This window comes from Artibeus jamaicensis, unplaced genomic scaffold, assembly GCF_021234435.1.
Source record: "Artibeus jamaicensis isolate MK-2021 breed Jamaican fruit bat unplaced genomic scaffold, CSHL_Jam_final contig_332, whole genome shotgun sequence".
Classification (NCBI taxonomy): domain Eukaryota; kingdom Metazoa; phylum Chordata; class Mammalia; order Chiroptera; family Phyllostomidae; genus Artibeus; species Artibeus jamaicensis.
Window position 1 is genome coordinate 23,314,953 of NW_026521788.1, and position 21,333 is coordinate 23,336,285.

A 21,333-nucleotide genomic window follows, 5' to 3' on the forward strand; every position below is an offset into this window, starting at 1 on the left:
CAAGTCATGAAACCCCACGTCCCCTTCTGTGATGACCTCAGGGCTGGGACACGGCCATAGCTGGACTGGATCTCCCAGTGGTGGCCCAGCAGGGCAAGGCTGCCACTGATTTAGGTTCCAAAAGACTCCTGGGGCTCAGGGTGCCGGCCTGGTGTCTCGGATGTGTCATTGTGTCCTGAGCCTCAGTTTCTCCAGATGTGGAAGAGGGTCAGTGATCGGATAAATGAGGTGTCCTTACCATACCAACCCACACAGCTCTCTGGGGTGAGCCAAGAGGTCTCACGTCTGTGATCTGAGAGATGTACCTGTGCCCACTTTATTTAAAAATGAGGAAACTGAGGCACAGAAAAGCCATTAGTGATAGATCCCAGAGCCCAGGTCTTTTGAGTCTAAGTTCATTAGTCTTCCCACTGAAAATACTCCCCAAATATCCCCGCTGCCCCTTCAAATGTATTCTTTTCTGCCCACCCTAACCTCAGGCCTCTCCCTTGGGCAGCTAAAATGAGATCAGCCTTCATCTTCCTGAATAGTCAAAAATAGACACAAACATTCCCGGCGGCAGGGCCAGGGTATGCACTGCCCTGCCCAGCGGCAGGGAGATGACTGAAACAACCTCTCGAGCCCCCCCCCCCCCCAACGCTCCCCCCACGGCACACTCAGCAGCTCACCACGGCTTCCCGTAAACCAGGTGGAAAGTGAGTCAGACCCCAGAGGTGGAGAGTAGGAGGGAGATGGGAAAAGTCAGGTGGAGGGACTTTTACCCAGAACTGAGTGAAGGCAGAATAGGCTCTTATCAGCCCCATCTCCACCTGCTCTTTCCCCCAGGCTGGAAACAATGAGCAGAGGCCTGCCTGGGGTCACCATCACACTCGCAGGGGTGCCGGGGAGCAGGTGACTCAGCCGCCACTGGTAAAACCCTGCCCCAGTCAGAGACGGGACAGGAAGCCTCAGTCCTTAGGGCTGCCCCACCGGGTGAGAGCTGCACAGCAGAGATGGCTGAGTCGGGCAGACCCCTTGGGTTTTACATCTTGGGGCTGCTTGGAACGATTCCAGAGCCCTGGTGACCAAGGTAAAACACAGTGACCTGGATGCTCGCAGGCAGCCCCACAGGCACTCATCTGCATGACTGCGAGTTGCTTATTCCCACAATCAACTCCCGTCAGAGCCTGCTCTCTGTGGGGCCAAGTTCAGGCCATGGGGTAGCTGATGTCAGCACAGCTCTGGTTGGCTCCCAGGGCCTCAAGCTGCCTAACCATAGCCCTCCTTGTGGCTGCCTCACTCCTCACCCTCCCAGAAGCAGGTGAGCACTTCTCTCCAAGGCCTGCTCCTGTCTCAGCATTGTGGCTGCAAACCTTTTAAAGCCACATATGTTAAACAAAATGCTGTGCAGCACCTCAAGGCACTGTGTGAAACAGATCAAAGCCGGCCCGCAGATCTGTGCAGGGGTGGGATGCTCAGAGCCGAGGCTGCTTGGCCGCCTCCTGCTGCTCCTCTCCCCAGGAATCCTGAGGACTAATAAATCCTCACGCACTAGTCTGTGCCAGGCACCTTTCTAAGTACTTCATGTACCTGACCTCATTTAATCTTCACAACAGCCCTATGAAGTAAGCTCTGTTAATATGCCCATTTTAGAGGTGAGTAGATTGAGGCAAAAAAAAAAAAAAAAGGGATCAGCCAATGTGTTCAGGGTCACAGAGCAGTAAAGGCAGAGCCAGTCTTCACACCAGGCAGTCAGCTCCGGCCTGTGTTCGTGACCACAGCCCTGGCCGCCTTGCACAGGGCTCTTCAGAACACAGATACCACTGCTGCCTTAGCCCCCAGAGCCATTTGTAAGGTGGGAATTTGGGAGCTGGCCCCTGGGGTGGGGGCTGGATGACCCTTGTAGCACATACCCCCACACCCTGAGCCCCGGGAACACTGAGACCTTTCTGAAGACAACTCGGGGACTTTAGTTTTGCGCTGGGTTAATTTCCAGGCAGCTGCAGGTGGTCTGCAGGGTTCCCTCTGCGTAGACCAGGGACAGCCCAGGTGGAAGGGCCAGAGAGCACGGAGTCAGCAGTCCTCTCAGAGACCGAGGATCCCCGTGCACGTCCCAGGTGCGTGCGTGCACCTGCACACACACGTGCACATTTCCTGTCCTGTCCCTGGTGGAGGGCACAGCCCCGGACAGAAAGCAGGGCTGAGCCTAGAAGCTTGGTAGCCAAGCCCTCCTGTTCAGCGAGAATTTGGCAGACCTGTGTGTTTCCTGTACATCTGCGTGTCTCAGGTTTGCAAACCACACACCATTTTGCCCCCTGTCTCTGCTGCTAAAGACAAGGCTGAAACCAACAGGAGGAGGTGGCGTGCAGCCAGCCTCCTGGAGGAGGGGCCACACCCAGGCTCTGGGCCCCCTCCCTCCACTTTTTATATTTTGTCAGACTAGCCCTGTTCCCCCCCTCCCCCCGAACACTTGCACTCGGCTATTTGGACAAGCCAACTCAGGAAGGAGAAGTTTCACCATTTTTGAAAGATGGACAGTTAGTTTCTGTTTATGGAAAGTGAGTTCCCGAAAGTCATCCATGCATATTCCCCCCAACACCCACCCTACCCAGGATCTCCCCAGCCAAATTCTTGGGGAAGCCAAAAGTAGGAGGTTCCGGCTTGTGAACAGCTGTGCTCTGGGGCAGGCACTCCAGTTTGAATAGTGGGTTCTAGGGGTCTGGGCGCAACAATACAGTGACGCAGCACGGCCACAGGAACCCTGGAGGGGGGGAGCAGAGAACGCTTGATCCGCACACGCCTCTCCTTCCCTCCCTCTGCTGCCCCGCCCACCCCAGAGTTCTCTACCCATCAGGCCACCGTTTCTGCTTATACTCCTTCACTTCTCTCCAGCTAATTCCCGGCTAAACCCAGAACAGAAGCCAGGGCTGATCCCAGCGGCTGCCGTCAGTCAGAAACCGATATTCACGTTCTCACACAGCCTGCGCCTCGGCCCCGCCGTCAGCGCCGTGGCCACGTGTGCAGTATGCGTGGCACATCGCCGCCCGGCCCCGGCCCCATGTGCTCCCTCTCCCTCTGCCAGCGAGTTTGCTGGCCCTGGCTCTGCCAGGCTGGCAGGAAGGCGTCCCTCCTGTCCTGGGGCAGCTTACCCCCAACGCAATGTGAAGAGTAGTAGTACTGGTGGACTGGGAACCAGAAGAACCCGCCCCGCTTTCCAGCCCTCTCACTTACTGTGAGGCCTGCGGCAGGTCCCTCCCTACCTCTGGGCCTCTGTTTCCCCCTGTGGGAGAAGAAGCATGAGCCCTGGGCCTCCCTACAGCTCCTTGAGCAACAGCACTGTTGATACTCAGTGGCTCTAACTCCCCTCCCCACCACAGGGGTTCTCCTGCCTGTAGCTGGGCCACACCCTCCCGGGGGAGGGGGCAGGGGCAGTGGCAAAAAGGAGGGGGTGCTGCTGATCTCTAGCCATAGACATCTCTCCTCAAACATTTTTAAATGGTTTTAGTTTTGTAATGCAAGATGTAATGGTCATTAAAGAGAAATTATGAAGTGCAGATAAGCAGTGATGAAAATTATGCATAATTCCACAATTCAGAAACAGCCATCGTCTCGGGCCGGGTCCCCAGAAGGAAATGCCGATACAAGGATTGCTATGAAAGTGATTAATAGGAAGTGTCCCTGGGAAAAACTGGAAAGGCCCCTGGGACCTGCAAGGAAAGGCAGCCAGCAAAGTGGCACAGCGGGAACTTCGACTCAGTCCCACAGGAAAGTCTGGAGACAGTCATGGCAGCTGCCCCCCCCCAGCCCCCGTTGGGCCCAGGAAGCTGGGGAATCTCTACCGCTCGCCCATCAGTCCGTGGCTAGGGCTGCCGCCGGGGACATAACGCTGATGAGGCACCTCTGACGCCCTGCGTGTGCAGGTCCCAGCGACCTGGGTAGGTGCTGTGCTGGCAGTGACAGTGCCCAGGAGAGGTGCCCGGCACTCCACAGGGGTCTGGGCAGTGATGACACCCTCTGCTGCAGTCATGATCAATGTCTTCATGTCAGTTCTCACAGACACATTTTGGTGTTTGAATGGGGTCACTTTGAACCTTCTCAAGCACTTCGGCAGGGCCTAGCTCATTTTGTCTTCATAACAGCCCTAGGAGTGACACGGGGCGTGAATTATTATATCGATAATTGCTGTTTCATAACTGAGAAACTAGATGGCCCACAAGATTCACTAATTAGTCACAGGTTCCCACAGGGCTAGTAGCAAAATCAAGAGCAAGATAAGTTTTGTTCCTTAACAAATGACATGTGAGCCCCTGCCACGTGCCACCTACTGGGCAAGGTAGGGGGACGCGGTGAGCAACCAGACAGCCGAGAGGCCCTCTCCTGCCAGCTCACAGCAGGCGCAGGCCCAGGGCCCCTGCCCTGGGATTTCCTGGCCTCCCCCCCGCCCCCCAGCCTGACCACCCCGCTCTGGGCCGGCTCCCACAGGTGATCGTGTATGTGGAGGACGTCAACGACGAGGCCCCGGTGTTCACGCAGCAGCAGTACAGCCGCCTGGCCCTCCGGGAGACCGCAGGCATTGGCACTTCCGTCATCGTCGTCAAAGCCACAGACCGAGACACCGGTGAGGCCAGCAGGGGAGTCTCGTTCCCAGAGTGGCCCTCCCCAGCTAGATCCCTCCTGCTCCTGGAGGGCCGTCATCCCCAGAGCCCCTCGGGCTCCCTGTGTCAGCTGCGTCCAGGCCAGGGAGCAGCTCCTGGGACAGTCTTGGTGGCATCTTCACCAGACGCCCAGGACTAGGAGGGCTGGAGTCAGGGGAGTGGTCCCAATCTCTACCTGAAGAGAGGGAAGTCCAGATTTGTCATCGCGGGACCTGGCAGCTCCCAGTTGGCCTTCGGTGAGGGGCCGGGCTGGGCCGGGCTGGGAGAGGTACAGGGCATGTCGGAAAGCTGGCCGAGGCCTGCTCCTCCCGCCAGCCTCAGCCCCGGGCCTGGCTCACACAGGCTTTCGCAGGCACTGTGCCTCGTTCTGCAGGACAGGGGTCTGCCCTGAAGGGAACCCGGGTCTTGCCGAGAGCCCTGAGCCCCAAAAGTAGCCACAGCGAGCAAAGCAAAATGAAGGAGAAGGTGGCCGGGTCACTGTGACCCTCTTCGTGAGGCCTGGCTGTCTGGGCCAGATATGACCAGAGAGGAGCTCTTTCCTGGGGGTCTGCCGCCCCCGCCCCCAGAGGCTCTCTGGGCCTCTCCTACTTTCCCAGTTCCTATGCTTCCTTCTTGTCAGCTGTGCCGGTGGCTCCCAGCTCAGCCCCTGTGAGCATCCCCGCCAACCTGGGGCACAGGCTGGGGTGGAAGGAGAAATAGGTCTGAGCACTCTCAGGGGACTTTCTCTCCCATTTGTACAGTTCAGGTCACATGCCTCACTGTGGCCCGGGGGTTCATGACCTTTTCTGGGTCGGGAATTCCTTCAAGAAACAAGTAAAAGCGATGGATCCCTCCTCAGAAAAATGCACATCAATTCAGAGTTTTGCAAAGCAATTTCAAGGAAGGTTGGGACTTCCTAGGTGTTTCAGTGACCATTCCCCTGTAAGCCTGTAGACTGGGCTAAGGAATTCCAGCTCTAGCTCCTGATTGAAGGACATATCCTAAGACCCAGGCATTTGGGATGAAGGAGTTGGGGAAATGGGAGGTGACTCTGGCACTGGAAACCTATGACTGGAGGGACCAAAGGAAGATTTGGTCACCTCTGAGGATGCTGCCCTTGTTAGTCAAACACTTTTTAAATCAACACACCCACTACCCTCTCTGTCCACATACTCAAAGAAGGAACTTGAGCTTAAATGTTGAAGCTCCAGGAACAAAACCACTCAGGCATGTCTCTCATGCCCAGACCATTGAGTCCACAGAGGGGTCAATGTGTGTGCTGGGCCTTGCCATCCACAGAGACCTCAACCCTGTCCTCTGTTGCATCCCTTACAGACAATTCAGGCCACAGAGGGGGAGCAGTGCATGCTGGGTAGGCCAGCCGGGGCCCCTTACCCTGTCCCTCAGGGACAGCACCGGGTGTGCTGTGGACACCTTGGGAAGCCACAGCGAAGCCCCACCCCCACCTGGGACTGCACAACCTCTTGTGTCCTCCTGCAGGGGACGGCGGCCTGATAAATTACCGCATCCTGTCCGGCGCGGAGGGGAAGTTCGAGATTGACGAGAGCACCGGGCTTATTGTCACTGTGGATTACCTGGACTATGAGACCAAGACCAGCTACCTGATGAATGTGTCCGCCACGGATCAGGCACCGCCCTTCAACCAGGGCTTCTGCAGCGTCTACGTCACTCTGCTCAACGAGCTGGATGAGGACGTGCAGTTCTCCAACGCGTCCTATGAGGCCACCATCCTGGAGAACCTGGCACTGGGCACGGAGATCGTGCGGGTCCAGGCCTACTCCATCGACAACATCAACCAGATCACCTACCGCTTCGACGCCCACACCAGTGCCCAGGCCAAAGCCCTCTTCAAGATAGACACCTACACGGTGAGGGAGGCTGGTGTGGGCACAGCAAGGGCTCTCCCTACAAGCAGGGAGCTGGACCCTTTTAAAGCTAACCAACATTTATGAAGCTTCTTCTATATACATGGTATTCTCCTGTTTGTCATAAAGTATCTTTGAGATAAACATCCCTGCAATACAGCCCTTTTTTTAATATTCAGGGGTAAGATAAGGTTTATACCTAGGCAACCCAATGTCCTTCTTATTACTAGACAATGAAAGCTATTCCAGTCATCGTGTTTCCCTTTTTACCTTGGTTGTTAGGAAGCTCCAGTATAAATTTTGTGTTTCATCCCAATAGCTAGTTTTAGCAAGGTGTCTGATGCAGTTCACTCTTATCTACCGCCTGCCTCTTACTCTTTTATCTTTGCTTTAGTGTGTTTTTTTTGTAAGAATATCCCTTCTCTGAAAATGGGCGTGGTAATAATCACTACAATGTACCAGACCTTGGGAATACAAAGGTGAACAAGATGCTTCCCAGTCCTCAGAGAGTTCTCAGGCTAGAAGGAGAAGTAGGAATAATCAAGGGTACAAGTCATAGCCCCACAAGGGAAGATGTGAAAAGAACTACAATAGCAGTGGAATGGAGCGTCTCTGGGCCCGAAGGAGAGTGAGCGTTCCTGGCTGGGGAGGCAGGAAGCCTTCACGGAAAAGTCGTGTCGGGCAGAGGGAGGGCTGTGCAGGCAGGACAGTGGGACGGGAGGCTCGGGGTTAGTGAGGAGTCTGGTTTAGCCGAAGCACGGAACTGCTTGGGGGCGGGACGGGCTCTGCCTGGTGGGTGCAGTGTTGTCACTCGCCCATCTGGACCCCGCCCTGCAGGGTGTGATCACAGTCAAGGGTCTGGTGGACCGGGAGAAAGCCGACTTCTACACCTTGACAGTCGTGGCGGATGATGGCGGCCCCAAACCAGACTCCACGGTGGTGAGTGGGTCCCCGGGTGAGAGCCCCACAGGTGCTGCCCATCGCCACCCAAGGCACCTAAACCCCATCCTCACCAGCCACCCAATGTGCAAGGCAGGCAGTAGGCAAGGGTTTCGATGGCCATGGGGTGGTATTGCAGCCGGCCGTGCCGTGCCATGCCTCCCGGGGCAGCCTGGCCGAGATGAGACCTCAGACGGGGAGCGGTGGGGGGCGGGCAGTGTCCCCTTGACAGTCCGCTGCTGGAGATGGGAGGTGGAAGGGCTGCAGACTGCTAACCATCTGCATCTTTGTCTTTTCTCTTCCTTTTCTCTCCGCTGTACCTGCAGAAGGTGAGTAGCCTACGGGCTGGGACTCTCCCCTGGGATATTGGCTGCGGCCAGTGCTGGCTCCGGCCCTGCGTGGTGCTGGGCCCTCAGGCCTCTCCTGAAGAGAAGACACATGCAGTGGAGCCCTATTCGGACCCTTCACAACTGTCCCGATTCGTCCACTCCCCCACCTGAGTCCAGGCCCTTCTTAGGCACATACCCCATGTCCAGCTCTGCCCTGTCTGCCCTCCATGTCCTGCTGAGCCTCCACGGGATCCTGGGGTGGAGGTGCTCTAACGAGGGGTAAGTGGAACACACAGTAAAGGGAACACTGAGGCCTCACCCCCGCTCTGCCCCTTGTCGGCTGTGTGACATAGACAAGTTGTTCAACCTCTCTGTGCTTCCTTTCTTCGGGTCTAATATGGGGGTCAGGCCAGCAGCCCTGCCTTCTTCAGAAGATGTGAGGAAGGCGGTAGAGGAGATCATGAATAGGAAGCACTTCGTCGACGAGTCTGGGGGAGAGGTGTGATGGCAGTGAAATCCGTGAAGGGGCCCCTCCTTCTCTTGGGGGTTGGTACAAGGGGCGTGTTATACTACCGCACATGTGCAGAGGAGCTCACGGTGCCGGAGCCGGGGCAGTGCTGGGCAAGGGCAGCCATGGCCCTGGTGTGAGTCACTCCACAGCCGTCGGGAAAGGCAGGGGCATCCACGTGCTGGGGCACTTCAGGGAGGGCAACTCCGCGGGTCAGAGGTTCCCAAGAGGGTAGGAGGGGCAGGCAGGTGCCCTCAGGCTGGGGGTTGAAAGGGAGGTGGTCCCAGGGGCGAGGTTCCCTGAGGTGGCACCCCACGGTGAGAATGAGAAGAGTCAGCCATCAGTTTGGCATGGGCACCAGCCAGTCCAGTCTGAGGCCAGCTGCAGACCACACAAGGTGTCTAGCTTGTCACCAGCCTTGTTACGGCCACACTTTCAGTCCTCACTGCATCCCTGTCACATCAATTGGACAGGAGCCAACCCAAGGATCCAGGCTCAGCCATGTGCAGCTGCTTTGGGTCCTTCACCCTTACAGGGGCCTGGCTCCAGTGGCCCTGGTTGTGACTTGGCCTTACCCCGAAGCCACCTCCATCCGGAGGACCAGCCCGGGGGTACGTGAGGCCAGAACTGCACTGCACCTACACGGTCCCCTCCGCCCCACAGGGGTCCCAGAGGGCGGTCAGTGAGCAGAGCCCTCGGGTGGTCAGTGGGCAGGGGCCCTGTGTCCGGAAGCTCCTGGCCCTTCCAGCCATAGGAGCTGAGACTCAGAAAAGCTGCATGGGGCCAGTTCCTCCTCACCCTTGTCATCATGGGAAGTCCAGGGGCTGAGGGCAGGGAGAGACTGAGTAGCAGCTGGGATGCTCCCCCCGAAGCTGCTGCAGCCCCTTCCTGGACCAGGCCGCCTGCCCGCTTCCTCTGCCTGGGCTGGCAAGGGCATTTCAGACACATGTTCCTGTGCAGGCCCCTGTGTGTCTGCAGCCACTTCACCGTCTCCCAGCAGAACTCCTGCCCCCTCCCTGGCTGCTTTGCAGAGGCTCCCGGAGCCCCTGCCCCAGATACTTCAGCCCTTTTAGCCCCAAGCTTCTTTGAAGTGCTAGGGTGGAGACAGGCTGAGGGGCCTTTTAGTGGTGCTACCATTTCCTCTGTGAGACCAGAACCCCAAACCACAGCTTACCTACACCTGACTCTTCCCTGGTCCCAGTAGCCCCCGTGGGCCCTGGGAGGGGCGGGGAGGCATCAGGAAGGGGCAGACTGGGGGCAGGGGCTCTGATGTAAGAGTTCTTACGTGTCATGCCCTCAAGCCTCCGCAGGGAGGGTAGGGAGATTTGGACCAGGAGGCCCTGGGTGGGGACACAGACCCATGTCTAATTCCCACAGACCTCGACACCTGCCCTTCCCCCTCATCCACCGATAACCTCACTAACACCGTGAGCATCAGAGCAGTGATCAGAGAGGGGGCACTCACTGTGGGCCAGGCTCTGGGCTGGGCTTAGGGCACAGCAGGAAACCAACACCCAACACGGCCCTGCCTTCAGAAGGGTAAGGTGTAGTGGGAGGGAACTGTCACACCAAGAAATATTGGCCACGAGAGAGCTGATAACACGATGTCATGGAAACCAGGGAGGGATTCCCTGAGGAAGTACCTCAAGCAGAGATCCCCAGAAAGCGCAGGTGTTCACGCGGCCAAGAAGTAAGAGCATTTCAGGCCCAGGAAGCAGCCTGTGCAAAGGCCCTGTAGTGGGAGGAAGCATAGGGAGCGCAAACAAGGTCTTGATTTGATAGCGAGTGATCAGCACACAGGGGCCTGGCTTGTTTCACCCGGAGAACAGTGCGGTGGGTGTTATTACACCCATTTCACAGATGAGCACACGGGGGCTCCAGGACTTCATGGAGCTCCCTGAGCAAAATCTATGATGGATGGGCAGAGTCTGGGAGCCTGAGATCATGCCTGCTTGCCAGGCAGGAAGCTGGACAGGGGCCACCCCTTAACTTTTTGCTTGCTCATGTATTCCACCCCCGCCCGCCCGCCTGCCCCCACAGCATCCTGGTGCTGGAGGTGTTGGCATTCCTGGTTTCAGCTGACAAAATGGAAAATCAAAGAGGCCAAATAACTTTTTCCAAAGTGACACAGCTAGTGAGTGGTGGGGTCGGTCATGCTGCGAAGCCTGGGCTTGTTGCCTTGTGGTTTTAAAAGCCGCTTAAACATAGAGTGGCTAGGACAGAGAAGAAGAGGCAAAACCTGACTGGGAGGGAGATGAGAGGAATCTCCTGGGTGGACTGTGAAGTTCTGAGGGCTCCCAACGGGGTCCCGAGGGAGGCAAGCAGGCCTGTGAGCCCCAGAGCCCCAAGTGCAAGGAAAAAGGTACGGTCTGGACCGGGGAGCAAGCCTGGCCTGGGATTCCTGAAGTCTGAGCCTCCTCCGGCTCTACTTCATCATCCCGCTCATCAGGGAACCTAAGGGGCACCTGCGGCTCAGGGCCTGTGGCCCTGGGCCATCTCTGAGCTGGAGGAGGCACCCACACCGGGGCCTTGGCTCTGGCTTGCTCTCCAGATCCTGCAAGAGAAGCCTGAGCCGTAGACACTAAACAGTGTGCTTTTTGCCTGCACCGTGCGTGCTCCTGCTTTTTCTCTGGTGGGTAGAAATTCCTCTCAGGGACCCCCGAGCGGCCTGCGGGCTCCCTCCTCCTGAGCCCTGTTTCCCCGTGTGCTAACGAAGGGGCCTGTGGGCAGTATCTGGCTGTCAGATGTGTCGGAGACAGCCCGCACGTATTTTTCCTTTCATTTGTATTAATTACCACCTAATTCCATTTTTTAAAAATCTTTATTTCTAGCTCCTCTTGAAACACTGGAAACCATGCCAGTGCCAATCTGGCACTCCCCCGTGGGTTTGGAGCCGAGTAGCCTCCCTCCCCTTTAGGCAGAGCCTCTACCTCCCAGTTCTCCCAGGCCCTCCCGCTCGGAGGCACCCCGCCCCCCCCCACCCCCTTCCCTGCTGACCCAGCCCAGCATTCCCCCACCAGGCTCCTGGCCTTCGAGTAAAGTCAGGATTTGCCCAGCCAGCTCTGCGGGCTAGCTGGTGTCCCGGAACCGATTGGGAGTTGGGTCCACAGTGGGCCCACGATGGTGCTACCGTGTGGGGCCGGGAAGGGGAGGGGGCAGCAGGTCTGGAGTAACGTCCACCCGGCAGGTCTACATCACTGTGCTGGATGAGAATGACAACAGTCCCCGGTTTGACTTCACCTCGGACTCGGCCGTCAGCGTGCCTGAGGACTGCCCCGTGGGCCAGCGTGTGGCCACTGTCAAGGCCCAGGACCCTGATGCCGGCAGCAATGGGCAGGTGGGCATTGACCTGCTCTCTAAGTAGGGGACTCCCACAGGCCCTCGGTGGGAGGAGGCCATCCAAGCCACACACCCCTCCAACCCCACTGAGCAGGAAGCAGGGGTCATCTGGGCTCTGCCCAGGACCACCTTCCCCTCACCTCAGTCCGTGGTCAGGGCAGGGACCCAGAGCTGGGCAGGTGGCTGGCCCTGCCTGGTGACCGGCCACAGCTCAGCCGCCACGGCAGGCTGAAAGCAGCAGGGCTTCAGCATTCCTTCATCACCGTTATCCACAACCCGCAGCGCATCCCGCCCCTGTGTGTCAGCCGCGGGGCCGGCCCTCCTCGGCCCCAGGTCTGAAAGAGGACACACTCCCCTCCCCCCTGCTTCTCAGGCCCCATCCCACAGCAGGAAGTGCTCCCCACGAGGCAGGTTTGGGCGCCCCTGGAACACAAGGAAGCGTGATAGAGCACATCCGTCTTCACACTGCCCTGATCTGTCTTATGAATCAGGTGGCACCATTTTAAAATACTAGCACACCTCTGCATGGCTGGGAGCTGTTGGTTTGTGATCAGAAACACGCGAGTTCAAACCCTCATTCTCTTGGGCACTTTCAAGCTGTGTAACCGGCTGTTCCGCGTTTCCGGAGTCCTGTCTGTGAACTGACGAGGAGAGCTCCCATGGACAGAGTCAGGTCACACCAGGCCCGGGCCTGCTCCAGGCGGGGGCTCCAGCAGTGTCGGTGCCTCCCGGTCCCTGGGCGACTTCAGTGCCGTGGGACTCACCGCTGCCCACGGGGCCCTAGGCCAGTGTGCTGACAGCCCCGCCCAGGAATGCCATTGGCCCTGCAGGGGGCCCGCCCCCACCATTATTGAGAGACATCACTCTTCTACAAAGCACACTCTCATCTCAAATGCCCTTGCTGAGCGGCGGGCCCAGCTGCTCGGGGGAATGCCCTTCGGCCTGACCTGGACACCTGCCTTCCCCCCTTCCCCGCCACTCACAATCTCTCCTCCCTCACAGGTGGTTTTCTCCCTGGCCTCGGGCAACATCGCCGGGGCCTTTGAGATTGTCACCACCAATGACTCCATTGGCGAAGTGTTTGTGGCCAGGCCCCTGGACAGAGAAGAGCTGGACCACTATATCCTCAAGGTGGGGACCGGCCCCCCAGGGTCACTGTTGACTGTGTAGGAGAACACTCGACCCATCAGTATGTCCTGGTAGTCAGCTTCCCTGCTGCCACCAAGTCCCATGGGGCATGCAGCACCGTGGGGCAGGCACACCTTATCGCCAAGAGCAGGAGCGAAACCGGCCGGGGGAGAGTGTCCTGGGAGGGGGCTCCGGAGCCAGAGTGGGAACGTCGGAGGCGCCCATCCCTGCCGTGAGAGCCAGGAGACAAAGCCAGGCTGGCCCCGACTCTTCCACAAATGTGGTGTGAAACTTGCACATGTTGTTTACTCTCTCTGGGCCTCAGTTTCTCCTCCTGTGCAGTGGGCAGAGAAACCCCTGCCTGGCCTGCCTCTGCTGAGGCAGGAGTGAGGCGGGGAGTCATGAAGACCACCACTGTTGCCGAACTGTGGCCGAATGGCAGTGGCTGCCGTGTTTCCTGCAGGTCTCTGGGGACCCCAGCACTCTGCTTCTGCGGGACCTGGCCCACTGGAGCCCTTCCGCTGCCCTGCGGGCCTCCAGGAAGCACCAGGCCTCCCAGGAACAGGCTCAGTCTGAGCTTAGGGCTGCATAAAACTCATCTGAGGCTCTTTCTCTGTTTGCCAGAGTTCACATCCAAGGGCATGGAACAGGGGCCTTTGAAGCTAAAAGCAGGAGCTCTGGGTCTAGTCGCAGACTGGCACAGCCCAGAATACAGTCAGGGGTAGGATTGGGAGGCGAAGACTAGGCACACCCATGTCAGATTGCAAATGAGGGTCCCAGATCATACAAGACCTGGGCAAGAATTGTTTGCAGTGTGGGGCAGGAGGTAAAAGCCTTAGAAAGCGCTCAGAGCTGGCAGGCCCCCCAGCCCTCCCCGCTGAGCAGGTAGTGCTTTTGAGGGCCATGTTCCTGACCCTAACCCCTCCCTTTAGCCCTGGCTCCAGTCATCCCCTTCCTCATAGGTTGTGGCATCTGACCGTGGCACCCCTCCACGGAAGAAGGACCACATCCTGCAGGTGACCATCCTGGACGTCAATGACAACCCCCCAGTGATCGAGAGCCCCTTTGGGTACAACGTCAGCGTGAACGAGGTAAGGGCGCCTCTGCACCTGTACAGACAGGCCTCTGAGGCGGACAGTGGGCATGAGTCCACCACCAAGCCCCTGTTTAAACGTCTGCTGACCCACTAGTCTCTCAGATCTCGGGGAAGGGGACAGTAGCTTATTTGTAATTCTAGTCCTAACACCTAGGCTAGGCCCAGGAGTATCTTTTCATGGTAGGAGTGAGGAGGAGGGGAGAGGGAAAGAAGCAAGTGGCCTTCCACGCCGCAGAGAACTGAGGTTTTCCCTGGGAGAGCTGCTTTTTAATAAACCAGCTCATGGATGGTTAGGCCCCAAAATGGAGCCCCTCCAGGAGAACTTTTGCCCGGCAGTGCTGGGCTCCATGCCAGGTTGGATGTCCACAAAGGCAGGGTGGCAGAGGGGTGAGAGGCCAGCTCTCGGGCCAGCCTCCTGCAAGCCAGACCCTGGCTCTGCCACTGACTGGCTGTGTGACTTGCACACATTTCTTACCTGCCCCTCAGTTTTCTCATCTGTAAGTGTGGGTGACACCAGGACTTAACGTGTGCGGTTGTAGAAGGAAGCCAAGGAGTTCACGCAGCCCAGCATGTAGTGGGTGCCCACAGAAAGCTTGTCACCGTTGTCTCCATCCCCTTCCTCCTGGCTCCAGCACAGACAGCAAGGCTTCTGGGAGGCCCAGCTGAGGCCCGTGTGAGGCCTGCGGGCTCCCAGGAGCAGGTGCTAGACTTTGCTCCCCATTGACTCCAGAATGACCACTCTCCCGTTCTCTTCCCAGAATGTGGGCGGGGGAACTGCTGTGGTCCAGGTGAGAGCTACCGATCGTGACATCGGGATCAACAGCGTTTTGTCCTACTACATCACTGAGGGCAACGAGGACATGACATTCCGCATGGACCGCATCAGTGGCGAGATCTCCACACGGCCTGCCCCGCCGGACCGCGAGCGCCAGAGCTTCTATCACCTGGTGGTCACTGTGGAGGACGAGGGCACCCCCACGCTGTCCGTGAGTGATGGTGGCGGCTCTGGGCAGGGAGATGGGAGAGGGGCAACTGTACCCTCTGTGTGAGGGTGACAAGATGGGAGGGAATGGGACACCGCGCAGTAGGGAACCTTGACAGATCCTTCATTGTGCCTTTAATCCTTTGGCTTATGAGTATTTATAGAGAACCCTGCAAAAGCTAGGGTCTCTATTTCGTCTTCTTTGCTCACACAGCTCTGTGGGATGGTTACAGACTGAGCCTGTACCTCGGGGCCTGGCCAGCCCCCATGCTACTTCCCAAGCTGTGTGCCCAAGGGGCCACACTAACCAATATGGGGGTGCCCTGTGCCAACCAGGAAAAGGTGCCCTCTGGCCTCTTTCCCCACGTCATGTAGTCATGTCGGTGTGATACATCATCGTTGTCAGGGTTGGAAGGGGCTAATATCCATAGTCTGGTTTAACTGAGATAGTCTAGGGCCCAGGGCTGGGATTGGAGCAATTTGCAAATTGAGCGGAGAATTGTGAGCACTGGGAGTTGGCTGCGTGATCACGAGCAAGTCAGAACCTCTCAGAATATTGGCTTTGTCATCTGCAAAAGGGAGATGATATCTCTTTCATAGCTGGTGTTTGGGGAATTGAATTAGCTCATGTCTGTGGACATGAGCTTGGTAAACCACAAAGGGGGGAGAATTGTATCAACTAAATGTCACCGCAATAATGCTGCCTTACAAACCAAACCAAACCGAGGAGCACAAAACAACCATTGATCTCACTCCAGTTCTGCAGGCTGGCTTAGCTGGGCCGTTCTCCTGCTCTCAGCTGTGCTCCCGCACATGCGGCGGGGCAGCTAGCTGGGTGTAGCTTGGATGGTTACGCCTCTGGGGCTCAGTTGCCCACCAGCTGGGGTGACAGGGTAATTGAGCAACTTCTCTCTCATCTGCCAGGAGGGTAGCCCCTGCTTGTTTGCATGGAGCTAGAAAGGGTCCAGGAGAGACTGCAGAACATGCAAAGGCTTTTGAGGCCCAGGCTTGGACCTAGAGCAAGGTTACTTCTGCCACATTCTGTGGACCAAAGCAAATAGCAAGGCCAGCCCAGAATCAAGATGTGGAGAAATGGACTCTTTTGAAGAAATGGACTGTAAAGTCACATTGCAAAGAATGTAGATGTGGGGGCATTCTTGAAATCTGTCCACCCTAGGGGCCCCGACTGTAAACAAGGCCTCTGTTAGATCCCTCCCTTCAACGTCGGCACTGTGGACCGTGGGGTCAGAGCAGGTCCTGGCTGGGCTCTTTATCCAAAGTGTCTCTGAGCAGGATGGTGGAATTGGGCCAATCTTAGGAAACCACATTCTGAGGATCCCAAGAAATGGAATGGTCTCTGGGTACCCAGTGGGCATCCTTAGCCTATAGCTGCACCCTGTCACCAGTAATCACTTCAGCCGTTCAACCCAGTGGGCCAAGGAGAGGCACATTTACAGGACACATATAACCAACCAAGGTGAGGACAGGAAAGGGTACAGTTTGGACAGAACACCTCTCTAACTGCACATTGATTCAGGGTGAATCATCTTGGTCACTCTCCAATAACATTTAGAGATGTGTTTGGCTGCAAGTAACAGAATCTTAACTAAATCAGAATGCACGTTTCTCGCATAACAAAAATTCTGGAGAGAATTACAAAGGTTGATTTTGTGCTCAGTGATGTCAGAGCTAAGGCTTCTTGGTCTTTCCCTCATGGTTGCAAAACGGCTGCTATAGCTCCAGCCATCACATCAGCTTGAAGTCAGGAAATGATAAAAAGATAGAGCTATGCAAGCCATTCTGCCCCTTTATCAGGAAAACAAAAGGTTTTCCAGAACTACTCTCTAGAGTTCTGCTTATGTTTCATTAGCCAGAAGGGGTTCATATGAGCACTGCTGCTACAAGAAGGTAGAAAAAAATGGGAGACAGGAATATCAGAATGGGCCTTTACTACTTGGAGGCCAGATATATCACTTACTCAAGCGAGAGCAGAGCTCTTTTAGTGAAGAGGAGGGGGAAAGTAGATTTGGGGTGGCCGGCTGATAGCATTTGCCATACTGCTCTTCCTCACCCCAGCCTGGGCCAGTGAACACACCACACGCACCTCGACTTCCCACCCTCCCCCACACCCCACAGTCCTAGAATTTTCCAGGGTGGCAGTCCATGAGAGCCATGACATTATAAAACCCTGAGTTTTAGAGGTAACATCTGGCTTCCTTTTGGTCCCCAGAAGAAATGGGCATTGGAGAACTAGGAAATTGCTTTAGCCACATTTAAGCACCCAGAATGGGTGGGCCACCACCCATGAAGTCCCTGCAGAACTCAGGGCTGGTCCCCACAACCAGAAAGGGTTTCCATCTTTTGACCAGGCCCTCTGTTGAGACCCAGCCCAGCCCAGGGGAGTACCCATGAGCACCGCCTTTCCACACCCAGCCCCTGACACTCTGGCCCTGTGTGAAGCAGGGCTTAGCCCCTGCCAGCTCCCTGGTGGGATGTGGGAAGTTGGGTTGTAAGAGATGCAGCATCCCTTTCTCTGCCTTCTTTGTCCTTGGTCACCAGCACTGGCCCCAGAAAACACCTTCAAGGTGAGCAGAGGGATGGGGCTCCCTGAGGTCATCGGGAGGAATACACAGGGGTGGGGGCAGTAGGGTTACAGCTGTGAGCACACCAGAGCCCAGGCAGCATCGGAGTTAACACAAGACCACATAAAAAATAATAATACAAGAATAATTCTGTGTTTCACGTACTCACCACTTTTGTCGAACCCTGTGTACACAGCTCCTGGGCTGGGATACCGTAACGCAGACAAACAATACCTGGGCAAGATTTATAGGAGAAAAACTTTTAGCCAAAAAGAATCTATGCTTTCATTTCTTTCTGCTCCATACCTTCAGGTTGGAAAAGATCTCTTTTATTTGATCTTTGTAGGGATCAGTGGAGAACGGTAGTGACCATCCCAGGAGCATAGTTCATTCATTTATAGTTCATTCACTTATTCGTTTGTTTGTGTATTTATTCACTCATTCAGCCGATGTTCCCTGAATGCCTACGGTGGGCCAGGCACTAGAGATAAGGGAATGAAGGCAACAATGAAAAGCAGCTGAGTAAGGGAGGCAATCAGACATCCGTGCGTGGGGGCCAAGGTACAGATGGGGCAGTGAGGAGTGCTGTCAGGGTGTGGGGAAGGCTTTCTGGAGAAGGTGACACCTGTGCTGTCTTGTCAGTCAGTCACAGTTAGCACAGTGAAGGGGAAAAGCATGTTCTGGCTCCAGGGATCCATCCAAACAAAGGCCTAAGAGTATGTGATAACCAGGGGTGGGTTTGGGGAGATGCAGGCAGCCCAGGCCCATGGCAGCCTTCGGAGCCGAGAGCAGAGCTCCCCCTCTACCTAGCCTCCCCACAGCATTCCGTCTGGGGCGTACCCCAAGGGCTGGTCCTACTAGTTTCTCCAGTGCCCCCTCCACGCTCTGCTGGCCCCACTAAGCCAGGGCTCTATAGCCAGTGCCCAGTAGGACTGGCATTTGCCTCCACAGCAAATGCTTGAAGATTTTCCTCCACTGACCAGACTCTCACCTCTGGATAGCGAACTGCCACCCCCACCAGGGCCATGAATGCCAAGGGGTGTTCTTTTCTGGCATTGGTCAGATTCACTGCATGGGTATTTGAAGCAGTAGATCAGCCCAAACCCTCCCCGACCAGCCGGAGCCTAAGCAGCATCAGACCGGCTATGCTGAGGTCCTGGGAAAGGTCCCCATGGTCTAACCCAGGGTGAGGAGGGTGGGTGCCACCCTGCGCATATCTGTCAGGGACACCCATCCGACCCAAACACCATCCTCCTGTTTCCACCGGCAATTACCTGCCTGGTTCGAGCCAGCTCTCACTGGCTCAGGACCACCCTTCCTGTAGGACAGGGGCAAGTAAGTCATTCATTCATTTATTCACTCATTCATTCAACACCAAATACGTGCCAGGCCTGTGCTAGATGCTGAGAAGTCAGAGGTGAGTTGGGCACGGTTCTGCCCTCAAGGAGCCCGCAGTCCAGTGGGGGGATTGACACCAACAGAGCTGACAATCTGTGATGTGACAGAGTGCTGAGGGTTCACAGCCAGGAGCCAGGGGAGGTTTTCTGGGCACGGCACCATCTGCGTCCATGCTGTAACGGATGGGGCTCCCTGGGCAGGGGGCTTGGATTTGGCCACCAAAGGCTTCCTCAAATCCAAGAGAAACCCTTTATCTGAGCCCTCACATTTTTCTTTTCCTCCTGGGCCCTCCACCCTCCAGCTTCCTGAGAGCCAGACATTCCCGAGAACAGCCCAGGCCATCCCCACCCAGCTCTCAGCCCCATATCACCCAGAGCAAGGGGCCTCTGGGCCAGCCCAGGCCTGTCGCACCGTGGCATGCCACCCGGCCAGGGGAAGTCAGTGTTCAGCCTCAGTCCTCGGGCGAGCTGCAGGCCGCAGGCAAGGAGGCCAGCCCCAGGGGAGAGGTCCAAGTGGCCGTCAGGGAGGCCCATGCAAAAGGAAGGGCCGGGCCCAGGGAGGAAGGACGGAAGGCAACTGTGAGGTCACGAGCTAAGCCCCAACCACAGAGGCACCTTGGCAGGGGGACGGGGAGAGGGAGGGCCTGGCTGGGCCTTTCTGCCACGCAAATCACAGCCAGCCAGTTAGAAAATCCCAGCAACAATTCCAGCCCTAGCTTTATACGTTGGCGGGGATCTGCAGAAGTCACCTATCCAAGCAGGACAGAAAAATCTACCTACTTCCGGTTCAGGAATTGCCAGCAATAGCCCCATGAGAGCTGGGGACACTGCTCTGGGCAGCTCACCTTGTGTATTTAGGCTAAGGGCTCTCCTGTTCATTAAACTTGGACCCTGCTGCTGTTTAGGAAGCCCGCTTCCCCTTGCTCAAGCTCAGGAAACCCAGCCGGGGCTCTTCCCTGTGCTGTACATCAAGTAGGCAGGCCTTCTCTGGCCCTCTACGATTTATTTTTTTTTAAAGAGAGGGAAAGGGAGGGAGATAGTGGGAGAAAAACATTGATGTGTGAGAGAAACATGGATTGGTTGTCTCTCACACACCCCCAACTGGGGACCTGGCCCACAGTCCAGGCATGTGCCCTGACTGGGAATTAAACCAGCGCCGTTCACAGGACGGCACTCAATCCACTGAGCCACGCCAGCCAGGGCCATAATGATGAATTTCAGACCCTTCCTTAGCTCAGCTCCTTGAGGGATGTTCTGCAGCCTCTCTACTGCTGCACGTGCCACTGGCTCAGTTCCTCCAAGAGACACGGGGCCCTGCAGGGAGCTGGGAGTTTCTCCCTCCCCACCCGCTGCTGCAAGCAAGTGGAGTGCATGGGTCACCGCACCTACCAGGAGCCCTACAGCTTCAGGGCTGCCAGGCAGAAAGGGGAGCAGCAGGAACCGACGGGGAAGGTGTGGAGCCATGGGTACATGGGCACAGGCCCCGCTCCCGGTGCCCCGGTACATGCTATAAGCAAGTCCAAGTCCTGCCCTGTAGTACCATTCAGTGCAGTGAAGAGGAAGGAGCACAAGCCTGGGAAGCAGAACACCCAGGCTTTAGCCCCAGTTCCTCATTCACATGTGACAAGACACAAACCTTTTGAAACCTCAATTTTCTGATGCATTAAATGGAGAGAACAAAGCCTCTCAAGGATTTCTGGTAGGCAAGGGGGAAATCAAAGAAGTAATAACACACGTGAACGTGTTTTTGAGAAAGCACAGAGTATAAAAACAAAGGGCAAAGATACGGCATGCACACTGCCCCTTCTCTACCCTGAGCCCAAGACAGACATTGCTATCCAGCGTCAGCACTTGCTCATTAAGCTGTATTGATACTTCAGGGTCCCCCTCGATGTATATTTGAGGATGCCATGCCAATAGATCAGAACTGCAAAACAAAGTGAGACCTCTGCCCCTGGGCCTGCACAAGCTCAGGGAGTGATTGCAGTGGAGGAGATTCCTGTGGGTCCAGACAAAGTGCCAGAACGAGAGCCAGTGGAACCAGAGGTCCCTGCCAATCATGAGCGGTCTAGAGAACAGAACTCTGACACCCCGGCTGAGCCCGGCACACAGGGGCTACGCTTCAGTGATCAGCTCTATGCCCGAGTTCAAAGCGCAGGCTGTTATTGGATGGCCACCCTCCTGGATCTCACACCTTCACCCTAACCCTAACCCAAGGCATCCATGCAGGACAGAAAGGTGATGATGCAAAGTGGGTACAGACACAGGGGCTAGACAGTGCGTGCTCTCTGTGGGCTGGGACAGACGCTCAGCCGGGCTGTGAGCGTCTGCTTCTCCGGAGGCCTTTGCATCCAGCGTCCTGGCTGACGGCCCCAGTTCCTCTTTCTGACCATTACCGTTCCCTTTTGGCTCCCCGAGCAAATCGTAGCCGGGCCTCAGCACATTCAGCCCGGCCCTGCAGTGCTCGAGCTGACACCCAGCAAGGCTTCTTCCAGAAGGCAGGGCTACAGTGCCCACCCTGGGAGGGAGGGTGA

The 21,333-nt window shown here is 56.6% G+C and overlaps 1 protein-coding gene across 1 annotated transcript in view; it reads left to right on the forward strand.

Annotated features, from left to right (window-relative positions):
• Positions 1–21,333, forward strand: part of CDH23 (cadherin related 23) — a 416,092-nt gene that overhangs the window by 329,298 nt on the left and 65,461 nt on the right. Inside the window, exons 30-37 of the mRNA XM_053663874.1 lie at positions 4,462–4,597; positions 6,114–6,502; positions 7,337–7,438; positions 7,765–7,767; positions 11,463–11,612; positions 12,617–12,745; positions 13,705–13,833; positions 14,597–14,824. Coding sequence (XP_053519849.1) covers positions 4,462–4,597; positions 6,114–6,502; positions 7,337–7,438; positions 7,765–7,767; positions 11,463–11,612; positions 12,617–12,745; positions 13,705–13,833; positions 14,597–14,824 — 1,266 coding nt within the window. The remainder of the gene's footprint in view (positions 1–4,461; positions 4,598–6,113; positions 6,503–7,336; positions 7,439–7,764; positions 7,768–11,462; positions 11,613–12,616; positions 12,746–13,704; positions 13,834–14,596; positions 14,825–21,333) is intronic.